The 24,126-nt window shown below is 45.5% G+C and overlaps 1 protein-coding gene across 1 annotated transcript in view; it reads left to right on the plus strand.

Moving 5' to 3' along the window:
- The window catches only part of LOC117547298 (protein FAM102A-like), a 58,909-nt gene that overhangs the window by 30,967 nt on the left and 3,816 nt on the right, over positions 1-24,126 (plus strand). The window contains 8 exon segments of the mRNA XM_034217925.1: positions 4,548-4,668; positions 5,258-5,287; positions 21,074-21,190; positions 21,329-21,375; positions 21,876-22,036; positions 22,375-22,470; positions 23,013-23,182; positions 23,184-23,218. Coding sequence (XP_034073816.1) covers positions 4,548-4,668; positions 5,258-5,287; positions 21,074-21,190; positions 21,329-21,375; positions 21,876-22,036; positions 22,375-22,470; positions 23,013-23,182; positions 23,184-23,218 — 777 coding nt within the window.

The following is a 24,126-nucleotide window of genomic DNA, read 5'->3' on the forward strand; positions in this document are numbered from 1 at the left end:
AGTGTCAACTTAAATCCATAGTATAACAACAAAAGTGCTTTAAACGAGGTAAATTACAAATGTATTTTCTCAATCGCCAAGTATGGGATTGAATATTACATTAGTTTAGATGTATTGTCCCCAGGGGGAAATTCATTTGCACAGCTCTGTTGTGGTAATCTGTATTATATAAACCGTATTGGTGCAATGAGCGACATCTAGTAGTGGATTGTGGAACATTGATCTGATTTTTCTCATGGCAGTTAGAATCTAGAGACAAACCAGGGGACTTTACTTTTAATCTGTGTCCGTCCATTTGGTGTAGTGTTTTATCCAATATTACATTTGGTTTATATATTAGTCACTTTCTTATGAAATGCCAGGTTTTAGGCCTTGGTCTGAACATTCAATCCTGGAAATAAAAAATCAACCAGATACATTTTTCTAGATAGATAGTAAGTAAGTAACATCAGGAAGACGAGTTAAGGGGTAGAGGAGAAAAGGTTATGGTTTTAGTCTGTTAACCAAAGTGCAGCCATCTAATAATGTACTATCTGTTATTAAAGATCAGAGGAAAAGAACAGAATGAGAGGGGTAAATCCGGAATAAATATAAAGAAGCAAAGATATTTTAGAGCAGTGAGAAGGAAAAAAGCTTGGTGTGTCAATTCATTACATTGCCAGCATTTTTCGTTGTTGTGAGAAAAACAAAATTGCCCCCTCGGATTTTTTAACAGCCCCCTCAGTCATTTCATCCTGGAGCCGGGCCTGGACGGAGATCTCTTTTTCTCCCCCTCTTCTGACAGCCCAGCAGCTGATCAGAGCACGCTCCCCTCTCCTGCAGGGGGGCGTGGTCAGCTGCAGCTCATTTGCATTAAAGCTACGTCACAGAATCAGCCCCTGCAAAAACAGGGCTGGAAAGAGTAAATAGAGCGAAATGAGGCATGGCTAAAATGCAGGATCTGTTCGGTATTTTGAAAAAAAAACTATATTTATATACTTTATATAGGTATGGCCCTACAATATATTGTTCAAATATAGCATGATAGGTCCACTTTAAGTTCTTTTGAAGTATTTATTGTCTTGTGTTTCAAAAAGCATGAAACACAGTCCTTTGGTTATACATTGCTCAGACATGTATCTGTGAAACAAAATGTATTGAAAGTAGAGAAACATCAGGAATCTTATGAACATAATGCAGCGTTCCAGTGTTTCCCATAGGATAAGAAAATGCTTTAAAAAATACTTTAAAGGTCACATGTCATGGCCATTTCCACTGATCATAATTCCATTGTTGAGGTCTACTAGAATAGATTTATACTGTGCAATTTTCCAAACTCATATTGTTTCGCATACAGCATCTCTGTAAACTACGTGTATTCACTCTCGCCACTAAACAGCTCGTTGCAGCTCTTGCCCCGCCCTCCCTGTGAGCCCAGTGTGCTCCGATTGGTCGGGACCAGTCGGGACGTTGTGAATCGCGCTAAGCTCCGTGGAGGTGTGATTTCCTTGTTTAGCGATACACAGCGAAACACAGCCAAACTCACCCTGAGCACACACAAAGTCACAGCCCAAGTAAAAACAATAAGTGTGGCTTGATATTGAGTAAGAAAAAGGTTGATAAACGCTGTGAGAATGGGTCTGCAGAGAGAATGGGTCTGCAGAGAGAATTTCGCCGCGATCCCAACTGTCTGTTATCAGCCAGGGAGGAGAGATCAGCTGAGCTGCATGCACTGAGTGTGTGAGGAAGTCCGTGGATTGGTCAATTTGGACCAATCAGCGGGGGCTTAACGTAACGGCTCCGCGGGCGTAACGTAACGGCTCCACGGATTGGTCCATTTCGTTCCGGGTACGACATGACATCAGATGTCCCCGGAAGAATCAAATGGATGATGACGTTTCACCAACGAGGCGTTTTGGGGAGGTATTTTCTGTGTTAGAGTTTTACTCGCTACAGGGTGTACTTTGAGGGTTTTGACTCTGCACACCGTTTACATGCATAAAAACCTTCATAACACACAAGGGGACGGGTAATAACCGGAAAAGCATGACATGTGACCTTTAACGCTTCAATGTGTGGCCCTTTAAAGCAAAATTAAGAGGTTATACCTATCAAGACACTTTCTCACACACACATGCAAACACTCACACATAGACTCACTGTAAATAAACTCACGTTAACCCACAGTCTGAAAATAATTACGCACCAATCTTTCTTTGCTGTATATCATATATCTGGGCCTATACAGACCACGTAGATAATAATACATTTTTAATACATTTGGGGCAGATTATATTAAGGCATGCCCCCACAGTCTATACAATGAATGTGAAACATTGTAGGGATCATGATGTACAGGTTCAGTAGTTTCTCTGGACTCAAAACATTTGATTGGGTTGAATGCTTTCCATTTGAGAGTTACACCTACAGTATCAAGGATACCCTTCTGTTTGCATCGGTTAATGAGCCCTTAGCACAACTCAGTAGAACTACATTAGTGATAAGAAGCACAGCACACAAATGTATGCTGACACTTTCCTGCTGCACTGGGTCAAGATAACACCTTTTTATTTCAGTTTGAAGGTTAAAACAATTTAGAGACATAGGGTTTTAAGGTGACATTATAGAAACAGAAGCTATTTGGCAGGCTCTGCTCCACCCAGCTGCTTTCTGTATTCACCAGCCACTGAAGGATAAGCATTGGTACCTCGTTTTAAACCAATCATATTGCACAGTATAGACTTGTGGGAACCCTACCTGTTGGCACCATAAGTGTTCATGAAATAAATATAATACCTAGATTGTTGCAACCTCAACAGATGTTGCCAAACTAATTTCCCTGTAGATTATTTTTAGATTAATATTAAATGTTCACACATATTGCTGTCGAAACGTTTAAGAATGAATAGGATAAGAACAAGGGGGACAGGAAGGGCCTAACATGCAGCTATATATACTACTGTATATATATTGTGGGCACAATATGAATTATTTAATATAGGACTGAGGGAATCCAGATACATGAATTGATTTCTAGTCTAGAGAGGACTGACCCTTTGTAAATAATAAGAAGGTACAACAGGAGGGTATAATAACTAAAGAGTAATGTCTGTTTCTGATTTTTTCTTCTGGCATATGATGAAATCCAGATCAAGATTAGATAACATTTTTCGTGTTTGTTAAATTGTGATTACTGCTGTTTTTGTGTTTGTTCAGGTATAGTTAAAACAACATGGTTTGGTGCATAATTGTGTATTTCATATGGCTGTGCACTTATATAAATACATGCTGCCCATCCTGATAATACTGGTCAGCAGTAACCATGCTGGTAGGCAGATTTCCACGCTGTTTGACATCACATCCCAAGAACACGCCTGTGGGACTGAGTCATCAGCAAACAGCAGCTGAGTCGTGTGTGTTGTGTAACTGCAGAGCTGATCATGGAACTGGACGATTCCCATGTGGACCTTCTGACATGTGCGGGACAGATACTGTAACATCAGAGTTCACAAGTCAGGACAAGCCGAGCACGCCGAGTGTGTTTGTGTGTGTTGAGAGAAAAGTGTAGATAGCTTAGTAAACCCTATTCACAGCTTTAGTTTGAGTTCCCGACTAGCTTAGTCTTGTTTAATTAGTTTAGTGAGAAAAGCCTGTTTTCAGACTAAGGAAGGGACACACTGGATCAATCCCATCAGGCTTCACTCCCCACCCCAAATTCCACGAATGTAGGGATGAAGGTTCTCTGTCTTAGTTCTCCAGCTATAGCAGTCTTAGCTGCTACTTTGTGGTCTCTTTCTCTATTTGTATTCCCCTGCTTTGGTCACCACTTGGCCAAGATTTAAAAATGATCACATGAACACTGCATAAATCATTTTATTGCTGAGTGTTAGACACAGAGACTGCATCTGTTTGCAATCATTGGAAAACCCCTCAACACTCCTAGGTGACATCATCTGGACTATCATCACAATGTGTAGTTATATCATTTGTAAATGTTCAATGACATTAAAATACAATACATCTCTTGAAACAATGCTCTTTAAACTTAGTGAGGAAGTAACTCAACTGGAAACAACAAGCTACAAAAGAACTGAAAACAGAGGGACTTTAAATATGTGAAGCAGTTTTCAAACGACCAAAGGGGGCCATGCCCTGCTTGCTGTTTGAAATACAGCTATTTGCATAATCATTGTCATCATTATGGCCTGTAAATAAACACATTTTAAAGTTTTTAAAGAGTGCCTCTCGCTACGAGGAGCCTGCTGAGGGTTTAGTCCAATCACATTGCAGCTCAATGCATTACATGACTACTTTTGGGAGTTGTAGATAACTAATAAAATGCAACAGTGGTGGATTCCCTTGTCAGAAGCGAAGTCAAGCTATCTGTGGTCACCCAGATACATGTGGACTTACTCGAAATTGGTTTGTTTTTCAAATATGTGAGCATAGCTGATGTGTGTGTGTGTGTGTGTGTGTGTGTGTGTGTGTGTGTGTGTGTGTGTGTGTGTGTGTGTGTGTGTGTGTGTGTGTGTGTGTGTGTGTGTGTGTGTGTGTGTGTGTGTATATAGAGAGGAGGTGCAGCAGAACTGTGTTCGATGGAGGAGAAAGTTCTCTTTCGTGTGTAAGATGGGTGCTAATCCAATCACTGGAGTGTTGGACCCCTGCATCTGCCGGGTCTCTGTACGTAAGGTAATTCCCAGCAGCCACCTGTGCATGTATAGTACGGCCCCCAGTAATTACAACTGCCTGATACTACCTCACATCATGTTGGGCAATTTGCACAATTAGCATCATTTGCCGTAATTAGTACTCATGACAATTTTGGAGTGGTTTCTGAGGTTATGCTGAATCCATTTCTGGAATAATAGAGAATTTAACAATTCCAGGATGAAAAAGGCAGTTTTAACCTGATTTCACTAATATGAGCAGTGTTGTGACCATTGGATATAGAGAGCACAAGATGCAAATTATTTCATCTACTGTGGACAATTATTTTTCAAATGATTAAGCAATTTGTCCAGAATCCAAATGATCCAGAGGCCCCTTAAACTTCAAAAATCTATTCAAAATTCATTAAAATCAGCACACACAGAGTACAACTATGAACATTTTCCGGTTAAAACGGCCATTTGGAACCCTGAAAATGTCATAAATGCATTCAGTTAGGGTCCATGTGATGTGCTGTAATGCGTTTATGAGAAGGACTGTGGAGATGGTGATCGCAGTCTGACATACTGCAGACTGTTTCACTGACTGCTTTGTTTTTTTCTCTCTCCAGGAGCTCAAAGGTGGAAAGGCCTTCTCAAAGGTAAGGTTAGTTTATGATGAGATTACAACCACTGTAATACACAAGACAACAAAACTCCTCTTCAGTCCAGCTCAGCACAGTTTATCGAACCCGTTAGACCTGAACTATGGCCTTATAAGGTTGAGAGAGGCATGTGTTCTGTGTAAAACTTTACAGAGTCAGTGATGGTCAGTAAATGTGGTGTTGAACACCAAGCATGTCAACATCACAGGGCTTTGTTACAGTGACATGTGACAGAGACAGGACCTTGAAGTGGTCAGTAACACATCACATTGTGTGTGTGTGTGTGTGTGTCCTGTCTTTTAAAGTATCAGCTGTTTGAGCGCTATAGTGTCGTGTCACACCGTGATTATAGGTTAATTACTGGCGTCACTCCATGCTGAGTAATGTGTGTGCGATGTGTTTGTCTGTTTGTCCCAGGACTCTTTCCTCTGTCTGCACCGCCTTCTCTTCACTTATAATGAGAAGTCAATGAGTTAAAGTAATGAAAGATAAAATGATTTCTGAAGTGAGTAATAGGTACATTCAAAATCCTTCACAACCTGGTAAATAAAAAAACATCGTCCATTCAGATCATAGTTAATCTTTGCTGAAATGCCCTCTTTAAAATACTCTTTAAAAAGAGGACCTTATCACAAGCCCTGTGATCATTACAGTCTAGTGGGGTTCCCCTTACTGCATTATCATGTTCAGAAAATGACACATTTCTTGAGAATCTAAAATAATTAGGCTCTAAGGAGCAGAGACGTGCACAGACATTTTGGGGGGTGGGAGCTCAAGTGAGAAAAAGGGCACTTCCCATAATCATTTATATAAAAAAAAATGTAAAACAAAAAGTTAAATATAGTTAACACAGAGACAATGGTCTTCTATATTCACTACTCACAAGAGCAGACAACAAACTAGTCAAATTAATAGTTATTAAATTAGTAGCCAACAATCAAAATTATGAAGTTATCTATAGATTTAAAGCTAATCTGCATTTAAACACAACATTTCAGGGGAAAATACTGACTTGACGTAAGTAACTATCTGGGGAAGTTGTGAGGTGACATTTTTTTGTTTTTGTTTTATCCTTTTCACCTGCAATGCCTTGGTAACTGCATGCAAATGAGCACATTGTAATCAAGATAAGATAAGAGATAAAATAGTACTTTATTACTAGTGTACTAGTTAACGCCTGATTTTCATATCAATGTGGCGATTGTTATGACGTTATTATATACACATTTGACTGTATTCACCTGTAGTGTCTCCCCTTAAGTACAGTAGGCTACATTAGCCTGTATGCCCATGATAAATTGCCTTAGCTATACCTTCAGCTAACTTATCCATTAGCTAGTAGCCTACCTTAGTTAACTCTATTTGTTTTTGTCTTTTAGCTAATTAGCTGTAAACTCGAGGCATTGGCAGCTTAGTCATTTGTTCATCACCACTCACCTTCAAACAAGCCACGAAAAGCCGGCATAACATGGAACTGTAAAGTGGGAGGTGCTGCTACCTGTCTGTCAAGTGACTGTAAGGTGGGAGGTGCTGCTACCTGTCTGTCTGAAGTGATTGTAAGGTGGGAGGTGCTGCTACCTGTCTGTCAAGTGACTGTAAGGTGGGAGCTGCTTCTACCTGTCTGTCTGAAGTGATTGTAAGGTGGGAGGTGCTTCTACCTGTCTGTCTGAAGTGATTGTAAGGTGGGAGGTGCTTCTACCTGTCTGTCTGAAGTGATTGTAAGGTGGGAGGTGCTGCTACCTGTCTGGCAAGTGACTGTAAGGTGGGAGGTGCTGCTACCTGTCTGTCTGAAGTGACTGTAAAGTGGGAGGTGCTGCTACCTGTCTGGCAAGTGACTGTAAGGTGGGAGGTGCTGCTACCTGTCGGTCTGAAGTGACTGAAAGGTGGGAGGTGCTGCTACCTGTCTGTCAAGTGACTGTAAGGTGGGAGGTGCTGCTACCTGTCGGTCTGAAGTGACTGTAAGGTGGGAGGTGCTGCTACCTGTCGGTCTGAAGTGACTGTAAGGTGGGAGGTGCTGCTACCTGTCGGTCTGAAGTGACTGAAAGGTGGGAGGTGCTGCTACCTGTCTGTCAAGTGACTGTAAGGTGGGAGGTGCTGCTACCTGTCGGTCTGAAGTGACTGTAAGGTGGGAGGTGCTGCTACCTGTAGGTCTGAAGTGACTGTAAGGTGGGAGGTGCTGCTACCTGTCTGTCAAGTAAGGTGGGAGGTGCTGCTACCTGTCGGTCTGAAGTGACTGTAAAGTGGGAGGTGCTGCTACCTGTCTGTCTGAAGTGACTGTAAAGTGGGAGGTGCTGCTACCTGTCTGTCAAGTGACTGTAAAGTGGGAGGTGCTGCTACCTGTCTGTCAAGTGACTGTAAAGTGGGAGGTGCTGCTACCTGTCTGTCTGAAGTGACTGTAAAGTGGGAGGTGCTGCTACCTGTCTGTCAAGTGACTGTAAAGTGGGAGGTGCTGCTACCTGTCTGTCTGAAGTGACTGTAAAGTGGGAGGTGCTGCTACCTGTCGGTCTGAAGTGACTGCCGAGGTCTGCACCGCTGTCTGCGAGACGTGGAGGGAGGGAGGGTAGAGAGAGCATCGGAACTTCACAGTCTAATCTCCTGACCTGATATTTTCATTTTGTATTCAGTCAATATATTTTTGGAAAGGGAAACTGTGCGCAAACAGCAGTAGATAGATATTCATATATTTAAAAAAAAAAAAAGGGCACTGTCTCTGGAGTAAGAAAAAGGGTAGGGGCTCAAGGCTAAGCCCACTTTGATGTCTATGGCTGCAGCCACACGAGGACGATAACGCAAACGGACCGCAATCGTTATTAAAAAAGTCTTCCGTCCACACGCAACAGGCATCAGAAACGTGTCCGTTCACACGAGACCGCTCAAAAGCGCTGGAGACGCTGTAGTACATATGCCAGGCCTGTAAGTGGCGCTGTACCCCTACCACAAAATCAGCGAAGAAGACTTCCCGCGCATGGTTGCCATGGTTGCCCTTCTGTTTATTCTCCGCTGTGGATGCTCTGGCTCTTTTTCTCCCTCCCCGAGGCAAGCGTTTGCTCCTGCTGTAAATCTCTCCGGTAGTCCACCAGCAGATGAAAAACACCCACCTCTCCGCCTCTTCCAAGGGACGAGGGGACCGTGCGGCAGAGTTTCAGTTAGATTTTCTTTCGCCGGTCAACATGTCCATTAAAGTTTAAATCTTCCGGACAAAATTAGAAAAGTGCCGGTCAGAAGTCTTCTTTGTTATTTATTGAGCTTTAAAACAAATGAATAACGACTCTATATAATCATATAATAATAAAAACGGAGCCTCTCTTTTCCTCCCCTCTTCTGACAGCCCAGCAGCTGATCTCTGAGCAGGAGAGGTGGGAGAGGCGGGGCTATTGCTTCAACGTTATCAGGAAATGATCGTATAGGCGTAAACACGGAGCCGTTTGCCCCCCCAGAGCGTTTCGTTTGCAGATCTACCCACCTAGGGATCCGTAATCGTTTTCTGCGTTTCCGTGTCGGCCTCGTGTGGCCGAACCGTCTATCTGATAGAGAACTGTAGTAGATACGACCGTTATCGTCCTCGTGTGGCTGGGGCTTTAGTGTGCATGTGCCTGCTAAGGAGCATGATTCAGCTCTGGAAATACCACTAATGGATATTGGACTTTTTTAATGGGACAGGAGGAAAGGTCAATGAAACCATTCAAAACACAGGAGTTATCCTTTGGGAACATGAATAGTCCGTGCTAATGTCATGGAAATCTACGGAGCCCCTAAAGGGACATGGGAAAAAAAGAAAAAAAAAACAGAAAAAAAAAAGTCGGGATAACGGGTTAGTATCTCGTGCGCACCAGAAAGTTTCTCGTGCTCAGTATCTATTTCTTTTTTTGAGAAAGTTACCGGTGCGCCAAGGAGGAAGTGGAGCGCACAGGAGACAACCGTTTCATTGCAGACTGTTATGTTTACGTGGGGAAATGACAGTGCATACATTATTTGAGATATATTTCGTACTCAGACTTCATTTTAAGGACATTTTGGCCAGGCGTGCGTGGTCACTCCAGGAGACAGCGGGACGTGCAACTCAGAGAAGAGCAGCACCAGCGCTCAAAGAGCTTTTACACACCGCCTACACTGTGTTTACTCCACACACACACACACACACACACACACACACACACACACACACACACACACACACACACACACACACACACACACACACACACACACACACACACACACACACGTGATATGTATGTGTGATCTGCTCAGCTCCGCTCTGTGCAGGGGCGGACTGGGACTAAAAATCAGCCCGGGAATCTCACCCAGCCCAGCCCAAACTGTCAACGGGGGGAGCCTCGCTGCGGGGAAACGGTGGACCTAGTGGCCCGATCGGAGTGGGCCGAGTCGCCTGACCGGCCCACTTCCGTACCGGCCCATCGGGATTCGTCCCGATGGCCAGTCTGCCACTGGCTCTGTGTGTGTGTGTTCTGAGTGTTTGTTTCCCTTTAAAACAGCAGGTTCTCTGAGAGTCACGGACAATAATTCATAGATCAAAGCAGACTGGTTTACAGACTCTCCTGTTTTGCCAATCCGATGCCTAAACAAATAGCTCTACACCCCTGGCCGAAATGTCCATAAAATTAAGTCTGAGTTCGAAATATATCTCAAATAATGTATGCACTGTCATTTCCCCACATAAACACAACAGTCTGCAATGAAATGGTTGTCTCCTGTGTGCTCCACTTCTACTTGGCGCACCGGTAACTTTCTCAAAAACAAAAAAGTCGGGATAACGGGAACCACGCCACAACAGTGTGATGTTTGTAAGTTTATTGAAGTAACATGTGAATGATATGAGGGGGGTGAAGGGATGACCTGGGAGGACGAGCTGTGGTCCGTGCAGTGGGAGACTCAGAGTGGGGGTTCCGTCTCCGGCATGATCTGCGTGGGCTGATTACGGGCCCCCAAAAGAGTCGGATTAAAAGCAGCTGACTTGAGCGTGTGCATGTCTGACGTCGTTTAGATTGTCGCGGATGTAAGCGTGGTACGCTTGGGATGACCAGCGGCCGAGGGCCTAGATGGTTGGATAAGAGATGCCCGGTCTAGTTGCTGTGGACGCTGCGCCGATGCGGGAGAAATGGCTCTAATAATGTTCTGAGAATGCCCCCAAAATGTGCGGGATGTTCTGAAAGTGTTTCTGGACCAGAAACGTGTGGCTTGAAAATGAACGAATGACTACATCTTCACTTCTAAATCCAACTAAACATTACCATTGAGGAGTTAGAATGATGCGAGCGGTTTACCCAGAACCGGGCCTCCGTTACACTGCCATAAATGTTAGGTTGGGTTGTGGGGGCAGGTGCTCCTGGTATGAGCGACGCCGCGGAAAGAGCAGATGTGAATTAGGGGGCAGTTAGAGAGAAAGCAGCCTTGCTCATTGAAGTTATTACACACCATCCTGCCTCCCTGCGGGTGATAGACGGTTGAAGTCTGAGGCGTTGCGTGATGGAGAGGAAAGTGAGTGAGGTGTTTGAGGTGGTGGAGCGCTGACTGAGCATGCTGAGGCCGGGTGAGAGGGGGCTCCACATAATTGGCAAGAGAGGGATGCGCGTGCTGCGACAGTAAAGCTCGGAGTCCAGAGCGCCCCAGTATGTTCCCTGGTTGAACTGCTTGATGCGGCCGGCGGCTTGGCTAGTGAAGTGGACGTGGTAGGTGTAAAACCCTGAGCCTCCGAAGCCATGTCGAGCTCTATGAGGAGGTACTCGTCTAACTCGGTTCTGCGTGTGAGATAGACTAAGCAGATGACGTCGCGGTAAAGGGAAAAAGCTAGGGCGAACTCTGCGGGGGTTAAGTCCTTAGTCTCTCCGACACCTCGCCGGACGTGTTGGTGGCCCGCTACAACACTGCCCTCTCTCTCAGCCTGGACTCTCTGGCTCCCCTCAGAAGCCGGACGGTGTCTTTTCTCCGCCCGGCACCATGGTTCACCTCTGATCTTCGCACAATGAAGCAAACTGGTCGTCGGTTGGAGCGGCTTTCCAGACGAACTGGCCTCACCGTCCACCGTATGGCCCTGGTGGACCATGTAAGGTCCTACAAGGAGGCTCTCTCCAAGACCAAGACCGCCTACTACTCCTCCCTCATCACCTCACAACAAAATCACCCCAGATCCTTATTCTCCACCATCAACCGACTGCTCCGCCCCCTCCCTGCCACGCACACTGCTGAAGCTCCTGACCTCTGCTCCAAATTCCTCAACTTTTTTCAGGCTAAGGTGATCTCCATTCATCAACAACTCCTGGTGCCCGCCCCCTCCCCCTCTCTGCACTGGCCCCTGACACAGAAATGCACACTCCCGGCTCAACCCCTCAATCCCCAATGCTCTCTCTCCTCCTTCTCCCCAGTGGATGTTCCACTGGTCTCGAAGCTGGTGACCAATGCTAAGGCCTCCACCTGCTCCCTTGACCCCATGCCCACGGTGCTGGTCAAGGCCTGCCTTCCCACCCTCTGCCCCATCATAACAGACATCATCAACTCCTCTCTGTCATCTGGTATAGTTCCCTCCTGCTTCAAAACCGCCTCCATCACTCCCATCCTCAAGAAGCCTGGTTTGGACCCTGAGGAGCTGAACAACTACCGACCGATCTCCAACCTTCCTTTCCTTAGCAAAACCTTGGAAAGAGCAGTCGCCGCCCAGCTTCATCAACATCTGTCCAACCATGAGCTCTACGAACCCCTACAGTCAGCCTACAGAGCACATCACAGCACAGAGACCGCCCTCCTCAAGATCACTAATGACCTCCTTCTCGCTGCTGACTCCGGACAAATCAGTATTCTCATCCTCCTCGACCTCTCTGCTGCTTTTGACACTGTTTCTCATACAGTCCTCCTGAAATGCCTCTCTAACAACCTTGGCATCACTGGCCCAGCTCTGTCATGGTTTCAGTCCTATCTATCAACCAGGTCTCAGTTTGTTAGCATCAGCGGCTCATCCTCCCCCTCGGCCCCAGTCAACCATGGTGTCCCCCAAGGCTCCGTGCTTGGTCCCCTACTTTTCACCATTTACATGCTCCCCCTTGGCCAGATCATACGTCAATTCGGTCTCAATTTCCACTGCTACGCTGACGACACTCAGCTCTATCTCAGCACCTCACCATCCGCCCAGCTCCCTCCACAGTCTTTGGTCAACTGTCTCCACGCCATAAAAACCTGGATGACAGCAAATCTACTCAAACTCAACAGTAAGAAGACTGAGCTCATGGTTGTGGCCCCCAAAGCACTGCTCCGGAAGGTTGGGGATCTCCTCCTCCACATTGACGGCTGTTCCATCTCCCCGTCTCCCGAAGTCCGTAACCTGGGTGTCATCCTTGACTCCACTCTCTCATTTCAGTCACACATCAAATCCGTCACTAAGTCTGCCTTCTATCACCTCAGGAACATCTCCCGTCTACGACCATCACTCTCTGATTCCGTGGCCGAGACCCTCATTCATGCATTCGTCTCCTCCCGGTTGGATTACTGCAACGGAGTCCTGTTCGGGGTTCCCAGTAAAGCCCTGGACAGGCTCCAGTATGTGCAGAACTCGGCTGCCAGGGTGCTCACTCACACCAAGCCCTGGCAGCACATCACCCCCACCCTGATCCACCTACACTGGCTCCCAGTCAAGCACCGTATCACCTATAAACTCCTTCTTCTGACTTACAAATCCCTCCATGCCTTCGCCCCCCAATACCTGTCTGACCTTCTCCGCTACCACACTCCATCCCGGAAGCTAAGATCATCTGGACAGGATCTCCTCTCCACCCCCCGCACCAGGTTGCGGACTTTTGGTGACAGAGCCTTCAGTGTGGCATCCCCCACCCTCTGGAACTCTCTCCCCCCCGACATCCGCAGCGCCCCCACCCTGGACATTTTCAAAAAAGCCCTCAAAACGCACCTTTTTACCAAGGCTTTCGCCACTGTATAGTTAGTTTAATAGGTTTATTTTTCCGCTACTTCCCCCCCCCCCCCCCCCCCTTAACCTGTCTGCCTTTTTTCCCCTACTCCCCCCCCCCCCCCCCTACCCGACTTGTAAGCGACCTTGGGTTTCCTGAAAGGCGCTATAAAAATATTATTTATTATTATTATTAGACCTCAGAGGTGATGGATTTCACAGTTGGACTAAACCGAAGTTGGTCTGCATTTCCCTGGGCTGGCTAGTGTCGATGATTGATGGCTGTAGTAGCTGAGCTAAGTCTACGTAGTTACCTAGGAGAATCTGCTGGCGCAAGACGGGGGACACGGGGGAAGGGCGATAGACTGAGGAGGCTGGCTGGATGGGTGGTGTTGCTGTGCTAGAGTGTAGCTGGTTGCACAGGGAGGAAAAACGTTTGGTTGTTGGGGGAAGGGATGGGGGGAGGGGAAAAGGATAGACCAGTTGGGAAAGAAGGTACTGGGTAAGAGTCGGCTAATGGGTTAGCATGTAGCATGGCCCCTTGGGTTACTGGGTGAGGCGCTGTTGCTACGGGGTTAGCTGCTAAAGGAGGAAGGTAAGCAGAAGCTGGGTTGCTGTGGACTGCTGAAGGTAGAGAAGAAGAAGGGATGGAAGGATGAAGGGATGTAAGTGCAAGGGGATTTTGTGAAGCCTGTGAGCACAGGGACGAGAGAAAGGTTGACATGAGCTGCAACATGTCAGACACAGAGAGAGCAGGCACAGAGGGCAATACGACCTGGCCCCCACCAGGGGGTGCTGGTGAGTCGGGCTGTGTCCGTGGAGGAAGACGGAGGCCTGTGACGTCACGACCAGTGGTGCTCGTGCGGTGGTTGGCTCTGGAGCAGGAAGAGCTGTGTGTCTCGTTGTTCTTGCCGTTGTGCTACTGTAGGCTTTGTAGAGGTTGAACAGTCTAGCCTTGTTGTCATTTCTGTGAAAGTCGATGCCGTTTTCTTTCAGGAAACGTTGGAGTTGAATGACTGTCCACCTCCGTAGCTCGGGCTCCGTAGCTCGGGCTCCGTTTCGGAGTGCGGCTCGGTCCGAGAGGCGTGTCGAGTGCGCCGCTGCGAGTGGCCGGGGGCTGCTAATGAGGCTGCCGTTGGTGGGGAGATTGGAGCTGGCTGTGCCTGTTGTGGCCCCGGTTGTTTGCCCTCGCTGGCGGAGTAGACGAAGCCTGGGACCTGTCGGAGTTGGAGGTATCTCGTTGGGGGAGCGTGAGTGGGAGCGGTGGCAGCTGGTGTGTGGGACACTGATTGCCGAGCGCACGCGGCTCCGTTCGGATGCTTGGCTTAGATCCGACTGCTGAACCGTGGATGGCGGGTAGCCGATGTCGAAGAGACCTTCATCTGACTCTGGTGAGTTGATCAGCAGTTCGGGATCCATGGTGAGTTGAATGTTCTTGTGGTAGCGTTCGGCTTGTTTGAACCGTGACGACGCGCGGCGTGAATCACGGTCTGGCTGTCAGTCCTTGAAAACGAGATGGTGCATCTCAAGGGGTTTATCCCAATCAATAAACATTTCTATATACAAGAGAGGTTTCTCAATACCCCAAATTTCCCCTCCTCGATGTAAGGGAAACTTCTGCAGCAATGGAGAGTCAGGACTCAGAGAGACACGGGACGAGCAGGAGTTCTGATGTCAAACACGGATCTTTAATACAAGTATCGGCCGGAGAAATTCACATCACAAGTCACACAGTCAAAGGTTCTGACTGCACGGGTGGGTTGCCATGTCAATTCTGCCCAGTATCTCTCTCGATAGACCATTTAAGTTTACAGAGAGTTAAACCACATATTGGGGGATGGGGCGTTAACACCTGGAGACACTGAATCACTTATCTGACTCTTAGGCTCTGTGACTGAGAGTTGACCAGTCATAAAACTAAGACTAAGTGCTGGAGCACATTCCTTAAAGCTGGCGTCACACAGAAAAGGTTAAATATCTAGGAGTAAAGACAGAAATATTCTTTGACACTCGACTCCTCAACTCCTCGGTCCTCCGGAAGTGACCTGGAAATGAATTTGAGCGCGCCATGTTGAAGGACATCTCATTTCTCTAAATGCACACCGAGGATCGAGCGTCGAGGAGGCTCTCTGGAGGAGCTCTAACCGAGGAGACACTGATGGTTCCTCCACGGCTCCTCCGCGGATGCATTTCCGGGAACGGTGGAGGCGTGACGCACGGCCGGACTTATCTCAGCCAATGACAGCTCTGCATGCATCCCCTGGATATTATTTTAGAAACTGCTTTCATCACGTTGCGATGTTTCCAGAGAGAACAGCTGTGAGGTCCGTGCAGAAAGCAGAGCAGTGTGTATAATATATATCACTCAGTATAACAGGCCTACTCTCTTTATTTGCTTTAGTTTAGTAGATAACTACAAACAAAGAGTCCAGATGTTTCTAAAACCATTTAGTGCTTCACATACTAAAATACACAACGGCTGTAGCCTTATTATGCTTTAGGAGCTGTAGTACAGTGTGTAGGTGTGTGCGTGGTTCAGTGTGTAGGTGTGTGTGTGGTACAGTGTGTAGGTGTGTGTGTTGTACAGTGTGTAGGTGCGTGTTGTACAGTGTGTAGGTGTGTGTGTTGTACAGTGTGTAGATGCGGCGGACAGACGGGTCTCAGTTGGTTTGGTGTCCTCTGCTTACTTTGAATACTTGTAAATACAACTTTTGGCCCGTAATTTCAATTCCCCATTTCAGCGACCAGAGAGAGGGGGGGATATATCCAGTCTCTGATTGTGTTACGTTATTATGAGAGTGCTCTCATACTTGTTTGATTCTGAAATTGTATATATTTATATGAATATATGTGTGTGTGTCCGCAAGTAAATATATAAGTCCGGTGCCTTGCTCAAGGGCACCACGGCAGGGCAGGAGGTGAACTGGGACCTCTCCAAGTAGAAGTCCACACTACATATCCTAGGTCTGGTCAGGGACTTGAACCGGCGACCCTACGACTCACAGTCCAAGCCCCTACTTTTTTATTTTATTTTTAAATCTTTTATTATCAAAAATAGACATTTAACATCTCATCACAACTACATAAAGCATTGCTCATAATACACACATTCAATAGAGTCCTTTTCCACATGTATTAGCACAAGGTTAATGTCCCTTTTTACTGTCCTCTTCATTATATGCACTCTGACATTTTACCCTCGAAATGGGCAATGTTCCTCCTTATTTGGACCGCATGCCTTGCATGGCTCAGAACATAATTTAAAAGATTCACATTGCATTCATCCTTCTTCTCAATCACACCAAACAGCCACAGCTCCTTCCATTCCATTTCTCTCACATACCATTCATTCCAACATCTACCAATTAACTCTTTCATCCTTCCAAAAAAAACAACAAGCTCTTTACATTCAACAAACTCATGCAAACACGTTTCAACCTGATCCCTACACACATCACACTCTCTCTCAACAGTTGCATCAAAATGGCTAATGATCAGGTTGTTAAACACCCTATTATGCCTCAACAAAAAATCAAAGTTATCACATTCAATACTGTTCCACTTAATTTTCACATTCTCCCACATTCTCCTGCCAGTCATACCATTCACAACACTCATCCACACTTTTTCTGATGCAGGTCTTCTAATCACATCCCCTTTTAACCACCCCTCTAGCACCCACACTCCCATTATTTACATACATTTCTCCCATCCATTCTTTCCTTACATCCTCCACACACCTTTCATCCCAATGTGTCTCTTGCAAGCAAATCATGTCTGAGTCACATATCATTAAGGCCTGCTCTCTCCTGTCCTTGGACCTCAGCCCATTTCCATTGAAAGAGGAAATTGTCACCATTACAAGTGTTATTAAGGTTATTATTGTTTTCATTCTATTTATTTTTTGTCCGGACACTTTGCAACTCCTCCTGTCGCTTTCACCCGTCTTCTCTCCACCGCTTTCTCGTTATCGGCTTTCCTCTTTGCATTCAGCCTGCTGGATTCTCTCCTCATTCCTCTGCTCTTTAACCCAGCATTCGCCTCGCCAAAGATCTTCTCCTCTATGGGTCCTTTCATCTCCACCTCCTCGTCCTCATACTCGTTCTCCTCGTCGTCCCCTCCCTCCTCCATGTCCGACACAACCGAGCTGACCTCCATTCCCTCAGCCGTCTGTCCTCCGCCTCCTTCTCCTCCTCCTCCTCCCTCTCCTCCCACCGACAGCTCCTCCTCCAGCCTCAGGATCAGGTTCAACTTCAACGTCCGCTTCAGCCTCGATATCAGTTTCTGCCCCCAGAATTACATCCACCACAGCCTCTACTTCAGTCTCAACCAAACCTTCACCACTCCTCGCATTCTGTCCATCATCCGCAGCAGCCGGAACAGCAGCAGTATTGGCTCTGCTACGACACATCTTTCCTTCGTCTGCTTTCCCCTTCTTCCTCCGTCCGTCTCCTCCACCATCCATGGCAGCCGCGTCAGCTTCTCTCTTTGCGGCAGCCGCCACAAACACCGCCGCGACAGCAGCCACAGCTTCCTCGTTTATCCTGCTCCCAGCCTTATCACTTATATCCTCTTCTTCACTCTCTTCCTGACTTCCACCCTCCTCTTCCTCCATTCCATTCTCCGCTGTGTTTTCCGCCTGGGCACTTTCTCTCCCCCTGGCTCCGCTTGCCCCCTCCTCCCGAGTCACACAGTCCCGGGCATAGTGTCCCTGCTTGGCACATTTATAGCATTTAAACTCAGGGCATTCTTTGTATAAATGCCCTGGCCTTATGCACATCCTGCAGACCGGTACCTGCTTGTCGTGAATCACCCTGAATTATTCCGGCCCCTCTAGAGTCTCGAACCTTGTGGAGTACGGAAGTGACCGCACTTCCTTATTGAATTCCACTCTCAGAAACCTCGTCCCATCAACCACATCAGTGCCGGTCCACATTCTTCTCTTTATTGCCGAGACAGGCAAAACCCCCCACATTGCCAATCTGCTTTTAATTGTAGTGTCCAATATATACGAAGGTATATTTAGGAATGACACCGTGAGTTCTTTTGCCATGCAGTCTCTGCCCCGCACCAAAACCCCATTGATTCTTATTCCATCCAACAGTTTATTTTTTCCTTTTTCTTCAGCCATTGTCACTTCATATAGCCCATTTCCTTTCACCCGACATCCCATCACAATCCCACATTCTTTCTTAACTCCTTTTAGCAGATCCATAACAGTTACCACTGCTTTCCCACTCTCCACCGCCACCACCACTGTCAGCTCCTTTTTATATTTCTCCTCCTCCACAATCAACTCAAACTCCTCTCTCACCTCCTTTTGTTTTCCTACTCCTGTTTTTTCATTTTGTCCATTTGCATTTTCGTTGTCATTGTCCTTTCCTTTTCCATTCACAGTTGTCCCGTCCTTCTCCGCACTCTGCTGTAGTGTGTCAATGTCCGTGATCCGTGACGCAGTTGATAAATCCATTCCCGTTTTCTTTGCCAGTTTATCCATCCGATCGAAAAAACACACAGGTCAGGGGAAACCCCCAGCCAGCAAGGCTGTTTGGGGGGGACTCAGAACAAAAAAAAACACAACTATAAGTTTGACGAAACAAAAGCGATCCACAAAACAAACAATTCACTTATTTCCTCCTGAGACCAAAGTCCTCTCACAGTCCAAGCCCCTACTGACTGAGCCACTGCCGGACAATCAAAACTATACACAATACTAACACGTTATCCCGACTTTTTATTTTCTCTCTCTTTTTTTCCAGGTCCCTTTAGGGCAGTGTTTCTCAAAGTGGGGTGTGCAGAGGCATGACAAGAGGAAACATTTTTATAAAAAAAGAAAAAAAAATCAGAATTTGAAAAATTATTGATTCGAAAATAATATGATACAGTACAGTAAAATTACGTCTAGGTCTTTGTATTTTATTCAAGCTCGGTTCTGTGTGGAACGAGCCATTTTGTGTGCGTGCGCAAGCGAGAGAGAGAGACTAGCACCAGAAGCTAACAACAACGATCTCCGGCACCGAGATCGTTGTTGTTAGCTTCTGGTGCTAGCGAGCTACGCTAACGGATATAAGGAGATTTTTCAACAACAAGGTGGAGGAGAGTCCTCTCCTGACAGACTGAGAGGCTCAGTGAGCTAAAGGACTCTCTCAGTGTTTAGATAGTTCACGTTTTGGTCACGATTAATGTAAACAATTATTTCCGAGGCTCCCGTTTATATGATCATTATAGTTATAAAAAAATGAGAGAATAAATGAAAAACAGGTTTGAAATACTATATGACAGTAAAACAAGAATAAAGTTTAAAAGGGGAGTGATTTGTAAAATATCCATAAAAAAAGTAAATCTGTTTACAGTTCTGTTTCATATGGGTGTCTTCATTTTGCTCTCAAAGTGCACCAGATTGATGCTTTGAACTTCAATATTTAAAAACATAATCCTCCCGGGGGAGCTTGCCCCCGGACCCCCCTATGTTAGGTCCACGCCCCACTTATAAAAATAGCACTTTACCCCTGCTTACACCTATATGCCATGAGCTGATTATCGAGCCTTCATTGTAACAGTCTCAGCCAATGACAGCTCTGCATGCATCCCCTGGATATTATTTTGTGTGTATATGCGTGGGGATTGTTGCAGTAGAAAATTCCACTGTAGCGCCCGGTACATTAATGGGAAACCCTAAATGTTTGAGCACCCTCTATGAAACGTCAAGCTACCCCACAGCACCCCCAAAAGAAATCTCTGGCACCGCCACTGAGCCGTTTTGAAGAAATGTGCAGTGCCAAACAGGCTCATTGCAGCCACTAATGATAAGACACACTTTTTTTGCCAAATATCAGCATTTTCTTTCTTTTCATTTTTTTGCACAGATTGCAAAGTATTATAACTTATTGTTCTAGCAAAGGGATTGCACAATTGTATTATGTATTTATTTTTTCTGACCACACAGACTTATGGAGCATTGTTTTATTATCACTGATCTAGCAAAGTGATTTTTTTATTTTTCTTAAAGGAACGTTCATATTGATGTATTTTAATCAATAAATGTTAACTTGGCCCATTACGTGACTATTTGTGATGGGGGGGCCCGACTTTTTTTTCCTCCAAAGACAGAAAAAGTTTGAGAACCACTGCTTTAGGGGCTCCGTAGAAATCTCAGCCCTGCTCTGCAGTAGTTTTCACGACTCTCACTGGACCAACGTTTTGGATGTATAATCCAACCAGATATCATCTTCTTCTGTGTCAAAACAATCTTGTTATGAAATACTAGTCGTGATCATTTTTGTTCTGAACCCATCGAAGCACTTGATGAAGTACATCTTCACATTTTGAGCAATAACTTCTATTAAAAAAGAAGCATTTATAGATTCACTGGGAACACATATGGAACACATCTGAATAGACATGTTCATATGATGGACAATGACAGACACACACCACCAAACACTGTGACCCCTCAAGTGAGAAGCAGTGCTGACTGAGCGAAAATCATAAAACACGAGGTTAAAGGAGGTTATTGACTTCCACGAGAAGATCCTCGCTCTCTTTCACTGCATTCATGTCCTTTGAGAAGAAATGAGCCACACTTGAATACACTTCATATTTAACTTTCAATGTTTTTAACACATTACACCAATTATGTTCTCATTTCTCTCCTCCTGTCTGTCTGTCTGTCTGTCTGTCTGTCTGTCTGTCTGTCTGTCTGTCTGTCTGTCTGTCTGTCTGTCTGTCTGTCTGTCTGTCTGTCTGTCTGTCTGTCTGTCTGTCTGTCTGTCTGTCTGTCTGTCTCTCTGTCTGTCTGTCTGTCTGTCTGTCTGTCCTGGTCTGTCTGTCTGTCTGTCTGTCTGTCTGTCTGTCTGTCTGTCTGTCTGCAGCTAGGTTTTGCTGATCTCAACATAGCTGAGTTTGCTGGTTCAGGCTCCACAGTTCGCTGTTGCATCCTGGAGGGTTATGACACCAAAAACACCCGGCAGGACAACTCTATCCTCAAGGCAGGGACAACACACACACACACACACACACACACACACACACACACACACACACACACACACACACACACACACACACACACACACACACACACACACACTCATCCCTGTGGTTTAGTAACACGTCTTCATTTATAGGTAACAATTGGAATGACTCTCCTGTCTGGGGATCCCTGCTTTAAAATGTGAGTTCCTCTTGGTCAGGGATTCTGACTCTGTGCACACCCTATCAGAAAAAACACAAACAAGCTATAGCTTTAACCTATACTTGTTACATTTAGGTAAATTAGACCGATAGTGTAGATTAGCCAGAGTAAGCCAAAGGACCTATTCGTAGTTCCAGTTTGCTGTGTATGCATTGATGCACATTAAACCAATTTATGAACATTCAGCACATACTGTAAGATATATGATACTAACAGTCACACTGAATCTTAAAATATGAGTATCATGTGTGTTCATATTCTACTTAACAATGACTCAGCAAAGGAGTACCATTTTATTGCAAGATTACACCAACCTAAGACTTAGTGTTTCAATATTATACAATACAACTTGTTATACAACTTCAATATCTACATTTCAGTTTTTTGACAATCCCAATATGCAACTGTCCCTGTTCCCCTCTGACCCACAAATGAGACTGTGACTGTGGTGACTTTATTTGAGTTTTTGACATCACTAGGCCTCCCAACACGACCAAATCTGTCTCCATTGGAGACGAAGACCCAACCCTGCAGCTAGACTGTAAGGGGGAGAGCACTGACCCCACAGGGCAGCCTCTGGGGGGCGTCAGCGGGGGGGCACGCACCTTCAAACCCAGACAGTCATCAGTACGTAGCTCAGGTAACTGCTCAGCATGGTTCCCTGTGTCCATAGCGTTTTAATGGTAATATAAGTAGATCAAGATAACATACAAATATTTAAATTACATCCCAAAATGATTAAAGAGTAAGTATGTTTTCCAATTTTGTCGAACCAATTTTTTAACAGGTATTCAAGACAACATTTTACAAAATAAAACAAAAAAATGCCAGTTGGCAAGTTCTGATGTGAAAAACCTAAATGTTTGAAAGTGACAGAGAGACACGGCTAAAGGCTTCAGAATGGACCGGATCATGTTTCTGATCCATGTTCTTCAGTCAGATGTGTGTGTGTGTGTGTTTACGGTGTGTGTTCTGCAGGGCTTCCTGAGGAGGGGGAGTGTGTGTCAGAGGAGGTCTTCCACACTGGTCATATCCGCAGCTCCAGCCAAGCCAGCCAGCACAGCAAGATCTCAGGTCAGGAGGGGGGCGGGCATCTGGCACGTTCTAATACCACATTCCATCATGTGCACTGTTAATAATGAATGCATATTACATTAGTTTCCCTATCTGATTGCACTGAAAAAACTGAAACATTGACTTTAATTCAATGTTTTATGTCAACAGATTTCTCATAACTATATTACTGCAGGTTAGTTGAAATCAATAATATTAAGTTGAACCTAATACATTTTATTTAAATGTAATATTATTGCTTTCAACTAACCTAATACAGTTATATGTAATTGATTACATAATACGTTTATTAAAGTCAACGAAAGTTTTTCGGTGCAGCATTCATTCTGTACTCACCACTACTGTCACTAATTTGTCCTTTTAACTAAAAGGAGGTTTTCATTCAGTCATTGAACCAAACACTTCCTGCAGATGTTTTTGAGAGACACTCAGGCTTTATGTGAAACAACAAGATCAAGACTAAGATCATGAACTGTTTGTCTGGAGTCTACACCACACTTCCACAAACAAATCATCTCCTCTCCTCTTCTCCTCTCCTCCAGGCTACAGCACGGCTCACTCTCGCTGCTCCAGCCTGACTGACCTCAGTCACCAGAGGAACGCCTCCTCCAGCAGTAGTGTTTCCACTGGGTTAGCCCAGAACGCCCCCTCAACCTCCACCGAGCCTCAGCGACATGCATCTCCCACCAAACCAGAGAGGCCCCCCCCCCCCCTCTGCAGCAGCGCTCATGTCCAACAGATCCTCCAGGTAGATACACACCTGTGACATAACACCGAGGCGTGTCTGGACAGCATCACTCTGACAGAAGTCTGAATCTCAGGCATGTGTAAACCTGCAAGCCAGAAATTCTTTAGGCGCTCATGATGTGAGAGGAGGATTGTGTGGAGTGTGTGTTGCTCACACTGAATGCCAACCAGCACAAAAACAAGCCTCATACCCTCACTCCTCATGTGCTGTTGTCAAAGAGCAACTATACAAATAAAATGACACTACCTATACCTGACAGTAAATACTTACACACTTTATTAGAACACACATTTCCTTTTCGTAGCATTTGCTTTCTGGATTTATCAGTTATAAAGTCCATTAATCATACAAAACATTCCTCCTAAAGTTACAAAATGCATTTGATCAACTAGCGAGGCATTCTGCTGAATGAAATGTTGTTTGGTTTGGTTTAGACCATTTTGGTCCAGACATCTGTGTTCTCCAGAGGACAAATCATCTGATTTCATCCAGAACCACAGAGGGCGGCACTCAATCATTTCAGAACTAAAACAACTCTCATAAGCTGCAGTTTTCTTTAGGGCTTAACAGCAAATGTTGGCATGCTAACACTAAATTATAGAGAAGGGGCAACATCATTGTGCAAGGTCACCGCTCTCTGTTCACATTCATTTATTCATTTTCAACCACAAGCCCACACAGAGACAACCCTGTGATGAAACAAGCTCTAAGAAGTTTAGTTCAGCAGCTTTGTTTGAAAGGCTAAGGAGATCAGTGGGTGAGGAGACAGCTGCAATGGTAGCTAACGCTACATGTCTTCATGAAGCTCCTGAAACAATATGATGTTAAAACGTTGGCCCCAATGCTAACAGCATTGATATCTATGCAAAGTGGGGTGTTACAACTATTTCCGATTATCATGTTACTGA

Source organism: Gymnodraco acuticeps, unplaced genomic scaffold (assembly GCF_902827175.1).
Source record: "Gymnodraco acuticeps unplaced genomic scaffold, fGymAcu1.1, whole genome shotgun sequence".
Lineage (NCBI taxonomy): Eukaryota > Metazoa > Chordata > Actinopteri > Perciformes > Bathydraconidae > Gymnodraco > Gymnodraco acuticeps.